We start from the raw sequence: 15,331 nt of genomic DNA on the forward strand, positions 1-15,331 counted from the left end.
CAATGATCCTTGAAATCAACTTTTTAAATTGATTATAAACTGACTTATAATAAAGTTAAAAACACTTTTAGGGGAACTAATTCTAGAACATGATATTTTATAAAAAGTGTTGGAAATTTACCCACAGAATTGATGAAAGATTAGGACCATAGTGAGTACTACAGAATCAACAGTTTAATGCTGTTAGGTTTAGTGAAGAAATGAAGGAACTGCTTATTTTAGAATTCCTCCAAGTATCCCAAGCCATACGATTTTGGGGCAGTGGACCATGTTTGAGAGTTTACACTGCCTACTTCTGGTAAATGTACACATAGAGAGAGAATGTAGACTTGCAAGGTGACTGATATGCATGTTGGAATTTCCACATCCGAATGAGACAGACAGAACTAGGTAGAAAGTTACAAGAGAGACCCCAATTCTCCATTCGTTATTCAGGCAAAAGACAGTGCTTCAGAAGCCTTTGGGTCATCAAGCCAGACTGTGAATTACAGCCTTGGCTAGATCTGGTGGTGGCTTATCCACTGATACTCAGACTAGTTATCATTCTCAAAATCACTGTTTGTTTTCAGTGATTATTTTTCCTAAGCTTTTTCAGACTTGAAAATCTCTCTTATCTACCTTGTTTGTCAGGATACCACCATAAATTTGATTGATGCTATGTTATCTTGTTTCTATTTTAAATCTTCTTTTTTTTTTTAATCCTAAGTATAAAGGGAAGCTGACAAATAACCTGCTGTCAGTGAAAAGATGTGTGCATCTAAAATTAAATTTGTAGAGACACATAATTTATTTCATTCATTGTTTTAAAGACATTCAGCTACTCAACTGAATAGCCAACCAGCTTTATATTAATTAATCTTTATTCCATTTGCTCTTTAAGGCAACATATTGTACATTAATTTATAAGCAATATGTGTATGTGTTGATATTTCCAGATAATTAGGGTTTTTTTTTCTCATATAAAACAACTTAATCTTTAAAAATTAGCCTTTTCAGGGGCACCTGGGCTGCTCAGTTGGTTAAACATCTGACTCTTAGTTTCGGCTCAGGTCATGATCGCCTCATGGTTTATGAGTCTGACCCCCGCATCTGGCTCTATGCTGACAGAGCGAACCTGCTTGGGATTCTCTCTCTCACCTCCCACTCTCTGCCCCTCTCCCACTCGCTCTCTGTGTCTCTCTCAAAAAATAAAGAAATTAGCTTATTTTTTAAATTATTCTTTTCAGAGAAAAAGATTTCTAGCTGTAAGATTTTATAAATTTCCTCTGATACTTTTTATATTTAACCAATTACTTTTTAATTTAATTTTGAGTTCTTTTACACTTTAAATTTTTTCAAGTTTATTTATTTTGAGAGAGAGAGAGAAAAAGAGAGAGAGAGAGAGAGAGAGAACAAACAAGTTGGAGAAAAGCAGGCTCCCCCGTCAGTGCACAGTCTGATGTGAGGTTCAATCTTACCAGCCATGAGATCATGACTTTAGCTTAAATTGAGAGTCAGACCCTCAAGTGACTGAACCATCCAGGTGCCCCGAGTTCTTTCTAATAGGAATTTTCAAATACATAAAATAGAAGGAATTACATAATAAAATTCCTCATATTCATTACCCAGCTTCAACAATTATCAGCACACTGTCCCCAATATAATATTTAAATTTATCCTTTCTCAGCAGTTTACTTAATTTACTTGAATATTGGTGATTAAACAATAATTTAGATTTTATTTTTATGGATCTCATCCCAGCACCATGAAACTCCTACAGCTGCCCATGAAACTAAAACTTTTTTTTCAACATAAACTTAGTTTGTGAGAGACATTCTTTGAGACTAACCCAATCCTATGACCTATTTTTTTGAATCCTTTTCTGATGGGTTTGACTTATGCTTACTTTAAAAAACTAATCTACCTTCAGTTCATGCTGGTATGACATTTAAACATTGACATTACTATTCTTGTTCTCTGTCTCTCTTTGTGTCTGTCTTTCTCCATTTCTTTAACAATGTGGAAATACTTTGAATTTTTTTCTTTTATAATGCATCTTTATGACTATGTGTGTGTGGCATGCTTTTGCAAACACAAATCTTTTCTGGGTGCCAGCCATTCTGTGTGCTAAATTGTTTCTGCACATTACCTCATCAAATGCTCCTGACACGATGTATAGTTACAGTTTTTATTTACAGATGAAAAAATGGAGTCTGAGATTAAAGATGCTGGAGTAAGTGACAGATACCACTCTCAATCCCAAATTTGAGACAAAAAAATATATTGACATAATTATTTAGTAACATTTTGTGGATGCCCAGTGCTTAAGAGTTGTATATGAATTGCTATTCTTATCAAGAACATCTACATCTTCCTTCTCTGTTCATCATAGTTTTTTAACACATATACTTACTAAATTTGTATATAATCTATTGAATTGTTTTTCATTTAGTATTTGGAATTCCTTTGCTCCAAAACAGACTATATACTTCAAAAATGAAGTCATGACAAATACTTAGTTTATACTGCTCCATATTTCCTTACATAAACATATTTTCAAAAAAAGATAGGGTGAATTGGATTTTGAATTTTGTTCCAGAGAATTATTTCATTTTCCAAGGTAACCTACCAAATTCATGTGCTTAAGGATCATTAAAATACAGAAGAATCAAAAGCAAAACTATATATAATTATAATGAAGAATAAAGGTGTTTTTACCAGTAACTTTACCATTTTTCACCAAAATGGTGTCAAAGTTCATGATAAAACAATTTCCTGGATTGCTACTATTTCTCCAGTCCTTTGAATTCTCCCTTCCCAAATCACCGTGCTATTCATTGGGTTCTACCTCCAAAGTAGAGAAGGCAACTGCCATTTACTGATCTCCTACTCCTGTACCAGATGCTTCCTCTTTGTTATTTTGTTTAGTGACATGACATTAAAGAGTTAGCTGTTAAGAGCATAGGAACAGAAGTTAGACTGGCCAGTTTCCCATCTCCCTCTGTCACTCACCGGCTATATAACCCTGGTCAAGTAACTTAACTTCTCTTATCTCACTCTCCCATCTCAAACAGATAACGTTAGCCATGCCCTCATGATTGATTAAAGGAGACCATCTCTAAAGCACTGAAAATAGTATTTATCATAGAGTAAGCACTTGAAAAATACAGCCAGTTGCAACGATTGTGGAATTATTGTGTAATGTATAATACACACTATAGAAACATGCATTAGCAGTCTAGGCTACCGTCAATTGAACATAAACCTTCTATCACCTAATAGCCTCAGAACTCAAATGCAGGACATACGGCACATAATGATCGTTTAGGGAAGAACTGTTAGTGCAGCATGAATTTGTAGAGTCTCAAATAGTATTTGATTTTTTTAAAAAAGTAATGATTTTTAACATAAAGTTGATATGTTAACAATTGCTTTGTTTGTATATATTAAAATATAATGATTTTGTCTGTTTTTATCTGTTTCCTGTCATATAATCTACGTCATTGCTGTGAATGTAAATGTCATCTCCATACTGATGGCCTCCAAATTCATATCTCCAGCCCTGCCTTCTTCCCTGAACTTCACCCTAGCATACCACAGTTTCCTGAACACCTCTTTGTTGATGTCTTAAAATCTTAAGATACAAAAAATTCAAAAGTAAACTTTTGATTTCTCTTCATATCCATTCACACTTAATTCTCAGATCTTAGAATCTGTTCTTTTTCCATTTTCCCCTTTACTCTAATGGATTTTCTGCACACCCTCTCCCTTACCCTTACTCTAACTTTGCTGACACAAGAAACACAGTCACTTGTGGTCCATTCTCTACTCTGTTCCCTATATTCAGTCATCAGCTGGAAATTCTACATCCAAAATATACCTTCAATCTATTCACTTCTCTTCCTTGCCACTACCATACTCCAAACCACCATCATCTTTGCCTGGTCCTTTAAAATAACCACCTGATATGCCCATACTCTTGCCTCACTATCATCCACTTATCTATGATACCATGTTTCTCCCCTACTTAAATGTGCTTCTTATTCCCTTGATATAAAAACCAAAATAATTGCCTTAGCCTGCAAGACCCTTTGAGTTGCCCTCTTCAAGTCCATCTTCTTCCCTTTTCCTCCTTACTCACCACATTGATCTTATATTTTTTCCTCAAATCATCCACTTCCTTTTTCCTAGGCAGGCTTTTATCTCTGCTATTTATTTTGCTTGTTATGCTCTTTATACTGTTCTTTGTGTCTTTTAGATTTAGTGTAAATATAGCCTACTCAAAGTGTGGTTTCTTTTTTTTTTTAATTTCCTGGTCACCTTCTCTAAGTAGAATCACGTATCTGCTATAAGTACTGCTGAATGAAAGTTTTCTTCACCATATTTCAGAAGCTGCAATTATATATTCATGTATTTATTTAGTCTGTCTTCTCCACTAGACTCTAAGCCCCAAGTGGGTAGATAATTAATTAATTTTTTTGAGACTGTTTAGCTAACAAGTGTCTAGCATATAGTAAGCACTCAATAAATATTTGTGAAATGAATGGCTGAAACAATAGCATTATTTATTTTTCTTCAGAATTCTTTTCTGGACAGATTGGGATGCCAATTTTCCTCGCATTGAATCTGCTTCCATGAGTGGTGCTGAAAGAAAAACCATCTACAAAGACATGAAAACTGGAGCCTGGCCAAATGGACTAACTGTGGACCACTTTGAAAAAAGGATAGTTTGGACAGATGCCAGGTTTGAAAAAATGAACTTTTTCTTCTGTATACCTTGTTGCTTTCCACAGATAATATTTATAAACTCAAAAGATGTTCTAACATGCATGTATTATGTATACACACATTGAAATCGGTGGCAATATTTGTTTTCAATATGATGGTGGTGGTAATTTTTGTTTGTTTTTGTTATGGGCTTTTTTTTCTTTTTTACAAATCAGACACATAAAATTTTAAAAATGTTTTTATTAACTATTTTAAATGTTTAATTAAATGTTTTATTAAATATTTAAATATTTTTATAAAAATTAAGAATAACTTTATAAAATATTTTCTCTGGCATCTAACATAACTGGGCTATCTAAATAAGTTTTGATAAAATACTAATATATTACCTTTTTGTAGGTCAGATGCTATTTATTCAGCCCTTTATGATGGAACAGCCATGATAGAAATCATCCGAGGTCATGAATACCTTTCCCATCCTTTTGCTGTGTCTCTATATGGGAGTGAGGTCTACTGGACAGACTGGAGGACCAACACGTTGTCAAAAGCCAATAAGTGGACAGGGCAGAATGTCAGTGTGATTCAGAAAACCAGTGCCCAGCCATTCGACCTTCAGATATACCACCCCAGCCGTCAGCCCCAGGGTAAGTGCTAGTTGTGAAGTAACCAACCAGAAAGTGTTTTCACGTTAATCATCTAAGATTTGAAGTATAAAATCCCTTCCATAAGTTGTTATTAATATTTATATCATATGATAGAAGTAGTTCCAACCTTTTTTTGAATTAGTTCAGAATATTCTTTTCTTTTTTTTTCCTATAGCAGTAAAGAAATTTTAGAAATTAAGGGTTTTATACAAAGTCCCCAAGTATTTAGTCACTGCTTGTATCAATAAAAAGAAATTTTAAATAAAACTGTGGGAAGTTGTAAAAGGTCTTCAGATTTAGAATCTGTCACCAGACTAGGATCAGAAAATTAGAGGAGAACACCAAGGATATATTGATGTTTGCCTTCAAATGTTGTCTGTGAAGCAAGTATATTGGGAGGAGGAAGAGTGGTGTATAAGAAAGAATGAAGCGTCTGCTTGAGCTTTTCCATCTTGATAGAACTGAGTTCAATGAGCATGTGTGCTACCTCTCCCCATGAATTCCACATTTTGAATCAATAGTAATCTCCATCTTGGTTTTGTGATTTTGTTTCTTCCGGTCAATCCCTGTCAAATGTTCTTATTTTAAGTCTGAACATTTTTCTTCATCCCCCGGCCCCCGGATACTATGGCCATTTGGTATAACACCATCTCATCCCTTTTTACCTCTTTACTGAGTCTTCCCCTGTATAATGAGCATCATAACCTGTAAGAGTCTCTTTCCAAAGCAAACAGCATTTCCTTAGTATTAGCAGATTTTTACTTAAGAATACTGTGCTCAGATGACAGCTCTTTCCTGGAGGATCCATTTTCTCCTTGTCTCCCTCTTTCAGTGTAGAGCAGATAATCTTCCACTTAGTTAGCATTTCCGGTCTTACGGATTTCACTTCAAGCCTTATTTCAAATTTGTGTTATATTATCTTCACCTGGTCATGACTAAAACCACTCACCTATCTGGTCCACAGATTCCATAGTGATCCTTTTTCTTTCTTCAATACTCGCCCTTCATTCTCTCTTGATACTACTTCTACCAAAATTTCCCCATCTGTGCCAAAATTTTCTGTGCCTTCTCTCTGACATAGTCTGATTGAATCTAGTTTTGGTCCCAGACTAAGTTTCTCAGTTTTAATTTTCTTATATAAAAGATCCTTCTTTGTCATGTGGGTGTTTCTGTACACCATCTACTATGTGAGCAATCACATGAAACCTTTTCTTCCACCCTCAAATCCTTTACTCTTTTCATTGTACAAACCTGCACAACTTGGGGACTTTAAGGCGAGAAAATAGACCTTAGTCACTTTTGTGCTGAATAGGCATTTTATTTAACTAAATTGAAATAAAGCAGGAAATCATCATTCTAACCAGCAATGAGTACTAGTACAATTAAAAAAATTCTCTTTTCTGAACACTTCCTACAGCATGAAAGAGTATCAGGTCATAAACACTGTATGTTGATGACAAATACAAGATTGGTTTTAATTTGAATAAAAGCAAAATATGTACTTCTATGTTTTTGTGATCCAGACTCTGGCATTTTTAAGAACTGTAGCTTTTATGTTTAGACTAATTTAAATGAATTAGACCATGAAAAATGGCCTGGGTTTATGCATTACATCATCCCTCTTCTTAAAATAGGATCAATGTATTTCATTTGCTGTCTGACTTGCCCACATTAACATGGGCCCTGGTAAATTTATAAAATAGAAAGGAAAATGATACTTTCAAGCTTTACTGATATTTTCATTTATATAGAAAGGAAGTGAGACATTGTACAGTAGCTCCCCCCCCCCAACCCCACCATAGTGACCTATGGTCCTGAAGCAGAATATCCTCCTTCTGAACTATCATTAGAAGATCAACTACAACCTAACACTATGTTATAATGCTTACATCATTCACCTTACTTCATCATATAGGTGTTTTATCATTTTATATCATCACAAGCACAAGGGAAAGTACAATATATTTTGAGACAGAGAAATACCACATTCACATAAGTTTTATGACCATATGCTATTATAATTTTTCTATTATTGTTAATCTACTGCTGTGTCTAATTGATAAATTAGACTTTATCATAAATATGTATCATAGGTATGTGTGTATAGGCAAAAACATAGTATATATTGAGTTTGATACCATCAATGATTTCAGACATCTATTTGGGATGTATCATTCCCAGATAAAGGAACATTACTGTAATTCATTTGCTGGTGGGGGATGTTTTTGACATTATTTTTTAAAATGTTTTTATTTATTTTTGAGAGAGAGAGAGGAGAGAGAGAAATAGCACAAAGTGGGGGAGGGGCAGAGAGAGGGAGACACAGAATCCAAAGCAGGCTCCAGGCTCTGAGCTGTCAGTACAGAGCCCGACACCAGGCTCAAACCTGTGAACTGTGAGATCATGACCTAAGCCAAAATCAGGCGCTTAACTGACTGAACCACTCAGCTGACCCAACGTTAATTTTTTTTAAATTTATTTTTGAGGGGAGAGGGAGAGGGAGAGAGAGGAGAGAGAGAATCTTAAGCAGTCTCCACACTCAGTGTGGAGCCTGAGGTAGAACTCAATCCCACAACCTGGGATCATGATCTAAGCCAAAATCAAGAGTCAGATGCTCAACTGACTGAGCTACCTAGGTGCACCTTGACATCTTTACTTAACTGGAAAGATGATTTATATGATACTTCTCCAATTTGCCAAAAAATAAAGAAGGTTTTACTATACGTATCTGATTTAACATACAGAATTCAGAGCAAATATTCTGGTCTTTATATACTTTTAGAGAATGTCACCTATAACGAGACCTTGCTATTTCCTAAATGAAATTCAGTCAATTTTGAGAATAATTTGGAAATTCAGTCCAATTTTGAAAATGATTAGAGAATAGTCTACTTTCCCCATTATAAGGATCACTGAGCATGTAACAATCATTATCCATCCTGTTTACTTCAGTGAAGTAACACTTCCACTAATATGGAAAAAAAAAGATGCAGGAATATATTGAGGATAGAGTTGCAGCAAAAATGGTGGCAAGGGTTCAGTGTTAACACAAGTAAGATAATAATAACACCCTGTTTTCTTGTGAATAATTACATGAGGTTCATAAAAAATAGTAAATTTTGAAAATGCATGACATTCAGTGCTATAAAATTAAAATATATTCTTCAAAAATTAAGGAAATAAAGGTTACAAATATTCTCTGAAATTATCTAATCCTCCAAGTAGGAAATTAATGAATGTTTTAATATCAGTTATCATTCATTCATCTTGTGCACAAATTTCCAAGTTGGTTATGGAACACATAAGCAAAACTTTTCAAAAAGAATATGCATTTTAGAACCTTTGGTTTCTAATGTTTTTATATGGGATTAAGAAGAAACAAATCAAAGGTTAAATATATGCAATATGAAGGAGCAATAGTGGGTATTTTAAATCTAATTTTTAAACAATGCTTATTTTTGAGAGAGAGAGAAGAGAGGGAGCACGTGCACAACCTGGAAAGGGGCATAGAGAGAAGGGACAGAGGATCCTAAGCCAAGTCTATGTGCTGACAGCAGAGAGCCCTATGCAGATTCAAAGTCACAAACTACAAGATCATGACCTGAGCCGAAGTCAGAGGCTAACCTGACTGAGCCATCCAGATACGCCTCTGTCATTGATAATTTTATAAGTACCGCGTGCTAACCGATTGTGCCACTGGAGCTCCTCATTGATAATTTTAATGCATGTTTCTATACATAAATATCTATTAGTACTTAATAACTTTGGGGTTTATTGTTGTTGTTAGCAAGTCATATGATCTTTCAGTTGCCAGAAACTAATAGATGAACGTAACCCCTTCCAAGAAGTATCACTAAATCCTAATGAAAATTAAATCATAGTCTTTCTTTTATGGTTTTTATTTATTTTTTAAATCTACTCTCTGGTCAACTTTCAAATATTTTATAGAATATTATGTTTTTTATAAACTATATTTTACTTATTTTGGAAAAGAGTGTGAGCAGGGTAGGGCAGAGAAAGAGGGGAGAGATAATCCTAAACAGACTCCGCACTACCAGTGCAGAGCCCACTGTGGGTCTCAAACTCATGAACTGTGAGATCATGACCTGAGCCGAAATCAAGAGTCTACCACTTAACCAACTGAGCCACCCAGATACCCCTTACTAGAGTATTATTAACTGTCATCACCCACACCATACATTACATTCCCATGGCTTATTATTATTTTTTTTTTTACAGCTAGAAGTTTGTACCTTTTGACTTCTTTCATCCATTTCACCCAATCCCCACCTCTTCCCCCTGACAACCAACAATTTGCTCTTTGTATTTATAAGTTCAGTGTTTTGTTGCTGTTGTATTGTTTTTAAGATTCCACATGTAAATGAGAGTATATGGCATTTGTATTTCTATGTTTGACTTATTTATCTTAGCATAATGCCCTTAAAGGTCCATACATGTTGTTGCAAATGACAAGATTTACTTCCTTTTTTATGACTAAGTATTTTGCAATACATAAATTTTCTTTATCCATTCATCCATTGATAGATACCTAGATTGTTCCCATGTCTTTGCTACTGTAAAAAAGTGTCACCCTGAACTTGAGAATGCATATGATATCTCCTCTACCAAAAAAGCAAAGCAAGAAAGTTTAAAGTAAGGACAGAAAGTAGCAGTTTTATGCTGATAGCTACTATAGGAACTGGGGACAAAAATTTGAAAATAAAATATTGGGAAGTTTAGAATAAGAATTTTACATAACATGTACTGTAGTTTCACACTGGCTAGGATATTCACACTTTATTCCTATTTGCTTTTGGAAGGTTTACATATATATTCACCCTATTCCATTGATTGGACTGATAAATAGACACTTTAACCTAAATTCTCTATTTTTTAAAGTTTTATTTATTTATTTTTGAGATAGAGAGAGAGAACACAAGTGTAGGAGGGGCAGGAGAGACAGGGAGACACAGAATCCTAAGCAGGCTCCAGGCTCTGAGCTGTCAGCACAGAGCCCAGTGCAGGGCCAGAACCTGACAAATGTAAGATCATGACCTGAGCTGAAGTTAGATGCTCAACCCACTGAGCCAGGCACCCCTGAATTCTCTTATTTTCTGTATCTTTGTGTATTGGCAATTTGTAGCATGTAGTTTATACTTAATATCCACCTACTGAATAAATATATGGGAAGAGATAGTTTCCTTAGCATAGAGAGAACTGATATAAATAAATAAATTTGTTAGTTTTATAATATTTGTTACACAAGAACACCAAAATCATAGATTTCCCTTTGAGGTGAAATGAATAATTAACATTCATGAAGCCATCTAATTTAAATACATTTTTATCAGTAAAGCACAGCTATTAATTGAATAAATTTTGAGTGCATTAAAAACCAACAGCAACAACAAAATTTTTGGTAAACCATTTTTGAGAAATATGTTAGTTTTGTTTGGATAATGAGATCTGGGCTTGTATGATTAAGCATTAAATTAAAATTATATCATCATCCTGCCTTTGTAATAATAAGGAAGGTATGCACTTATATTGTGTTTTTATTAGTCCTTTATAGGTATTACTTTCAATTTGCACAAAGATTTGCAGGAAACATTCTCCTTCGGAGAGGCTTCTCACTTCAGAGCCACATAACAATTATGAATCTTTACACAATTCAGATTTTACCTCCTACGTGTTCATGCTTATCACCATAAGAACTCCTTTAGCACTTACAGCCTGTATGGTTATTTAATATTTGTATAAAACTCTGTTTTATTTACCCACTACACTATAAAAGATTCCAGTAGGGGAATGCCATTTATTTATTTGTGCCCATTATATAGCTAAATCCTTTATAATAATATTATTAATTATAATATTAGCACCTGCCACTTGCTAATTTTCATTCCAATTCTATGAGGAAGGTGTTAGCAACATAGTTTTGTAGAGAAAGAACCTAAGGAAGATAAATACTAAGTTATTTCCTCAAGGTCTATAGCCAGAGGGTGACTGACCTTAAAACTCTTGCCTAAACCACTGTGCTCTCTCTACAAGCAGTTCGAGATTCTCCTTGGAATTCTGATTTCATGTCACCAGATGGCAATAGAGAGTCAAGTTTTATTGACATTTTAGTGGGACAGACTAATGCCTACCTTCTTGGGGTTTATAGTCTAAAAGGGGAACAAACTAAATTAACACCTAGTATCAGTAAAATAACTGTTATCATGGATGGATTTTGAATGTAAGAGTATATTAAATATATTTTAAAAGGCAATAGAATGTGTTCCTACAATGGCCTTGGGTTAGTCTAGTTCAGCCCATTCCTATGTCACTCACTAACTAGGCTTTTCCCCTGAGGCAAAATAATTCACTTCTGGGATCTCACTTCCTCATTTGTAGGTTGAAGGGCTAGAAGTAAGGAGGAAACAAATGGGAAACAAGATTGGGCAGGGATCAGACCATGTTGGGATTTAAATGGGCCTTTCAAGGACTTTTAATTTTTATCTCTAGGATAGCTGGCTTGAATGATTCAGACTTGAAAGCACATTCAAATTACCAGAAGAGATCACTAAAACACAGATCTGGGCTGCATTCAGGAGCTTTAGATTCAATAGGTCTGTAGTGTGGCTTGAGATTTTGCTATTTTAACAAGTTCTCAGGGGATGCTGATGTTGCCTAAAAAAACCCTTTAGAGTCCGAAGTGAAGGAGAAAAATCATTTTATATATATATGGTCAATGGAGTGAAAAGAGCAGATCTGAATGCTAGAAACACGACTCCATCTGTGCAGGGATAGATTTGCAGAGAGATAGCCCTGCAGGTAGGACTGGTAAGGATTTCAGTAGAGCAAGAGCTCAGGTGATGCCAAACTTTGGGATGGCCATAAAAACAGAGAGAATGTTATGGTTGAGATACACTTAGAGGCAAAATCAATTAAAAAAAAAAAAAACAGTGATGGAATCTGTGGGATGGGGGAAATTGGGAAAAAAAGGGAGAATTTGAGATGGTTATTTCTTTCTAGTTTCTGTAATTGGCTTTATGATCAAAATATGACCTAGAGCCCATGGGGTTGATTTAAGGGAGGAGTCCACAAACTTCTCTGAAAGGCCCGATAGTGTTTTCGGCTTCATGGGCCATATGGTCTCTGATGCAGCTATTCAACTCAGCTCTGTTGTAGTGTGAAAATAATCACATGGAAAATAAACTATTGTAGTTATGTTTCAATAAAATTTTACTTACAAACACCAAAATTTAAACTCCATATACTTTTAATGTGTTATGGAGTATTATTCTTTGGTTTTTGCCCTACAGTATTAGCCTACAGGCCAGAGTCTACTGACACTAGGTTTAAGGGATAAACTAAAAAAAAAAATAAACTTTTGATAAGCTCAGTTTGAGGTACCTCTGGGACATGATGGAATATTCAGGGCTATAAGGCAAGGAGAGTTTAAGCTAGAACTGGAGCTTCTGTAGTCATTGGTAGTCATTCAGTTTTAGGTTGAAGACAAAACGATGAGATTTCCAAGAATAGTACAGAAAATCAGAAGAGGGCAAGGACAGAGCCTTGAAGAAAGTGAACACTAAAGAGGGAAGCAAGGTAGAATGCTGAGGAGGTAACCAAGAGATTCCAGGTAAAAAAGAGATTCCAAAAAAACTGAGAAAAGTTTCAGGATGATGGTGGCCACCTCTCATGGGGAGGTGAAGAAAGATAAAGACATAAGTGTATTTAGTGGCTTTGGCAATTTGGAGGACAGTCAGCCCTGATTTAATTGAGAATAATTTCAGTGGAGCTGTTTGTGTGTGTCCTAATGAACAAAAGTATGTCTGAGGTTAGGTATTATTATAAATTTTCAGGCTTTTTCACTTAAAAATAAAATGTATTAAACAAAATACCTATGTTATTAAGTAGCACAATGTAAATTCAAAGAAAAAAAAGTTCATAATAATTAGCTTAGAAGATGTAATTAAGAGGAAAACTCTAGAGCCAGACTATTTGCGTTCACATTCTAATTTTGTTCTATCCTGACTATATGATCATTATCTATACTACTTTTTTATCTGTAAAATAGAATCATTGAATAGATTAAATGCATTAGTTTCTTTTCTTTCTTTCTTTTTTTTTTTTTTTTTTGAGAGAGAAAGAGAGAGTAAGTAGGAGAGAGGCAGAGACAGATGGAGACAGAATAATACCAAGCAGACTCTGCACCATCAGCACAGAGTCAGATACAAGGCTCAAACTCAGAAATGTGAGATTATGACCTGAGCTGAAGAGTCAGGACACTTAAACAGCTGAGCCACTCAGGTACCCCTGCATTAGTTTCTTTTAAAAGCACTTAGAAGATAACTGACAAATACTAAGTACTATATAAATGTTGTTAAGTAAATGATAGATAGATAGATAGATAGATAGATAGATAGATAGATAGATAGATAATTAGCTAGCTAGCCATATAGATAGATAATAGACAGACTCAGAATTCCTTTAGTTACCTTGTTTTACCCATCACCATCCCTTCCCTCCCATTAAAAGAGGAGTTGTTTGTAAATATGGAAAAAGTATAACTTTCTTCTTTTGTATGCAAACTTCTCCCATCTGGCAGGCTGGCCATCCTTCTATGGCCTCAGCTCACAGGTGTTTTCTTAATCACAACTTCAGCTGTAATTTAATATCCAGCATAGTTCAGTTTTTCGTGAATCCAGAAAGATTCCACCACTCTGATGTTGTTGTCTTCAGTTTTCTTCTGTACTCTTTTACTTGCTGTGATTGGAATCTATTCCTGAAATAATTCCAAAATATAATTGTCACTTTAAATCTAGAGTGTTGGAAGGACTTTATCTATTAGACTTTCACCAATTACAAGATGTTTTCCCATTTTTAAGAAATTTTTCTCTGTCTGGAAAAATCTCAGTTCAGTGGGGACTTAATAAATATTTGTTAATATAAATAGTACTCTTTTGTAGGAAGCATTTTATTTTACTTTCCAAGATAGGATGTTGGATCAATAATCCCTTTCAATTTTGTTTTTGAAACCCATAGTAACTGTCAAATCTGCAAACTATTTTATATAACACATTAATGACAATATTTCTTAGAAAAATCAAAACCCAGAGACAAAATGAATGACACATGAGATTATTCAGTTACAACAACAATTAGATTAAAATTATACTCCAAGGCAGTATCTATCCCACATCCCTGCTTTGTAAAGCACCTATGAATTGTTAAGAGAAGGAATGAATCCAGGTGAATTGGTTCATTTAGAGAAATAGAATGTATGATGATTGGAGGCTCAAACTCTAGAGTCTGAAACCTATAATCCTCTTAATAGTTCCATGATTTTAAGTCTTTTTTTTTTTTTTTGGCCCCAATCAAAATTAAGTTTACTCTTCTATGAAATGGGGGCAATTTATTTTTATAAACAAAACTGGCCAATAAGAGGAATAAAGGAAATAATGCTTACAAATCACTTAGCACTTTTTCTAGCATATTGTGATAAAAAGACATTATTTCATTTTGGAACCATTATTCTTTCTATCAATTCTTATCTCACTTGCTTATTATGTTATGTGGTAATATGAGAACAACTGTGGGCTATTTCTCAAAGAGTAGTTTAGAACATTGAAATGATCTAAGCACCTACGATTGCTTCAAGAAAATATATAGAAAGAAAATAAAAATTTTATTCACAACATTGTAAGAAAATTAGCTGATCTTGTTTGGAAAAAAAGGGCTCTATATTCTAAGAATATTAGTATATCATTGTTCCTTCAGGGCACAAAATGTCACTTATGAAACTTGAAGAAGGAGGGATTCCATTTGGGGCTATAAATATATTTAGTTATCAGCAACATTTATCATATTAATAAAAATATTTAAGAAAAAAATACTCTTGAAAACATATTACAACATGGAGGTGAATCTCAAATATTTGCAAATTTCTTAAATAATCTAGTTCCATAGTTTATCATATCAAGACCTAACTA

General features: G+C 34.4%; 1 protein-coding gene across 1 annotated transcript in view; it reads left to right on the forward strand.

Moving 5' to 3' along the window:
• Positions 1-15,331, forward strand: part of LRP1B (LDL receptor related protein 1B) — a 1,807,041-nt gene that overhangs the window by 1,187,889 nt on the left and 603,821 nt on the right. The window contains exons 26-27 of the mRNA XM_029933319.1: positions 4,559-4,723; positions 5,107-5,351. Coding sequence (XP_029789179.1) covers positions 4,559-4,723; positions 5,107-5,351 — 410 coding nt within the window. The remainder of the gene's footprint in view (positions 1-4,558; positions 4,724-5,106; positions 5,352-15,331) is intronic.

The sequence above is a fragment of the Suricata suricatta genome, chromosome 3 (genome assembly GCF_006229205.1).
Source record: "Suricata suricatta isolate VVHF042 chromosome 3, meerkat_22Aug2017_6uvM2_HiC, whole genome shotgun sequence".
Lineage (NCBI taxonomy): Eukaryota > Metazoa > Chordata > Mammalia > Carnivora > Herpestidae > Suricata > Suricata suricatta.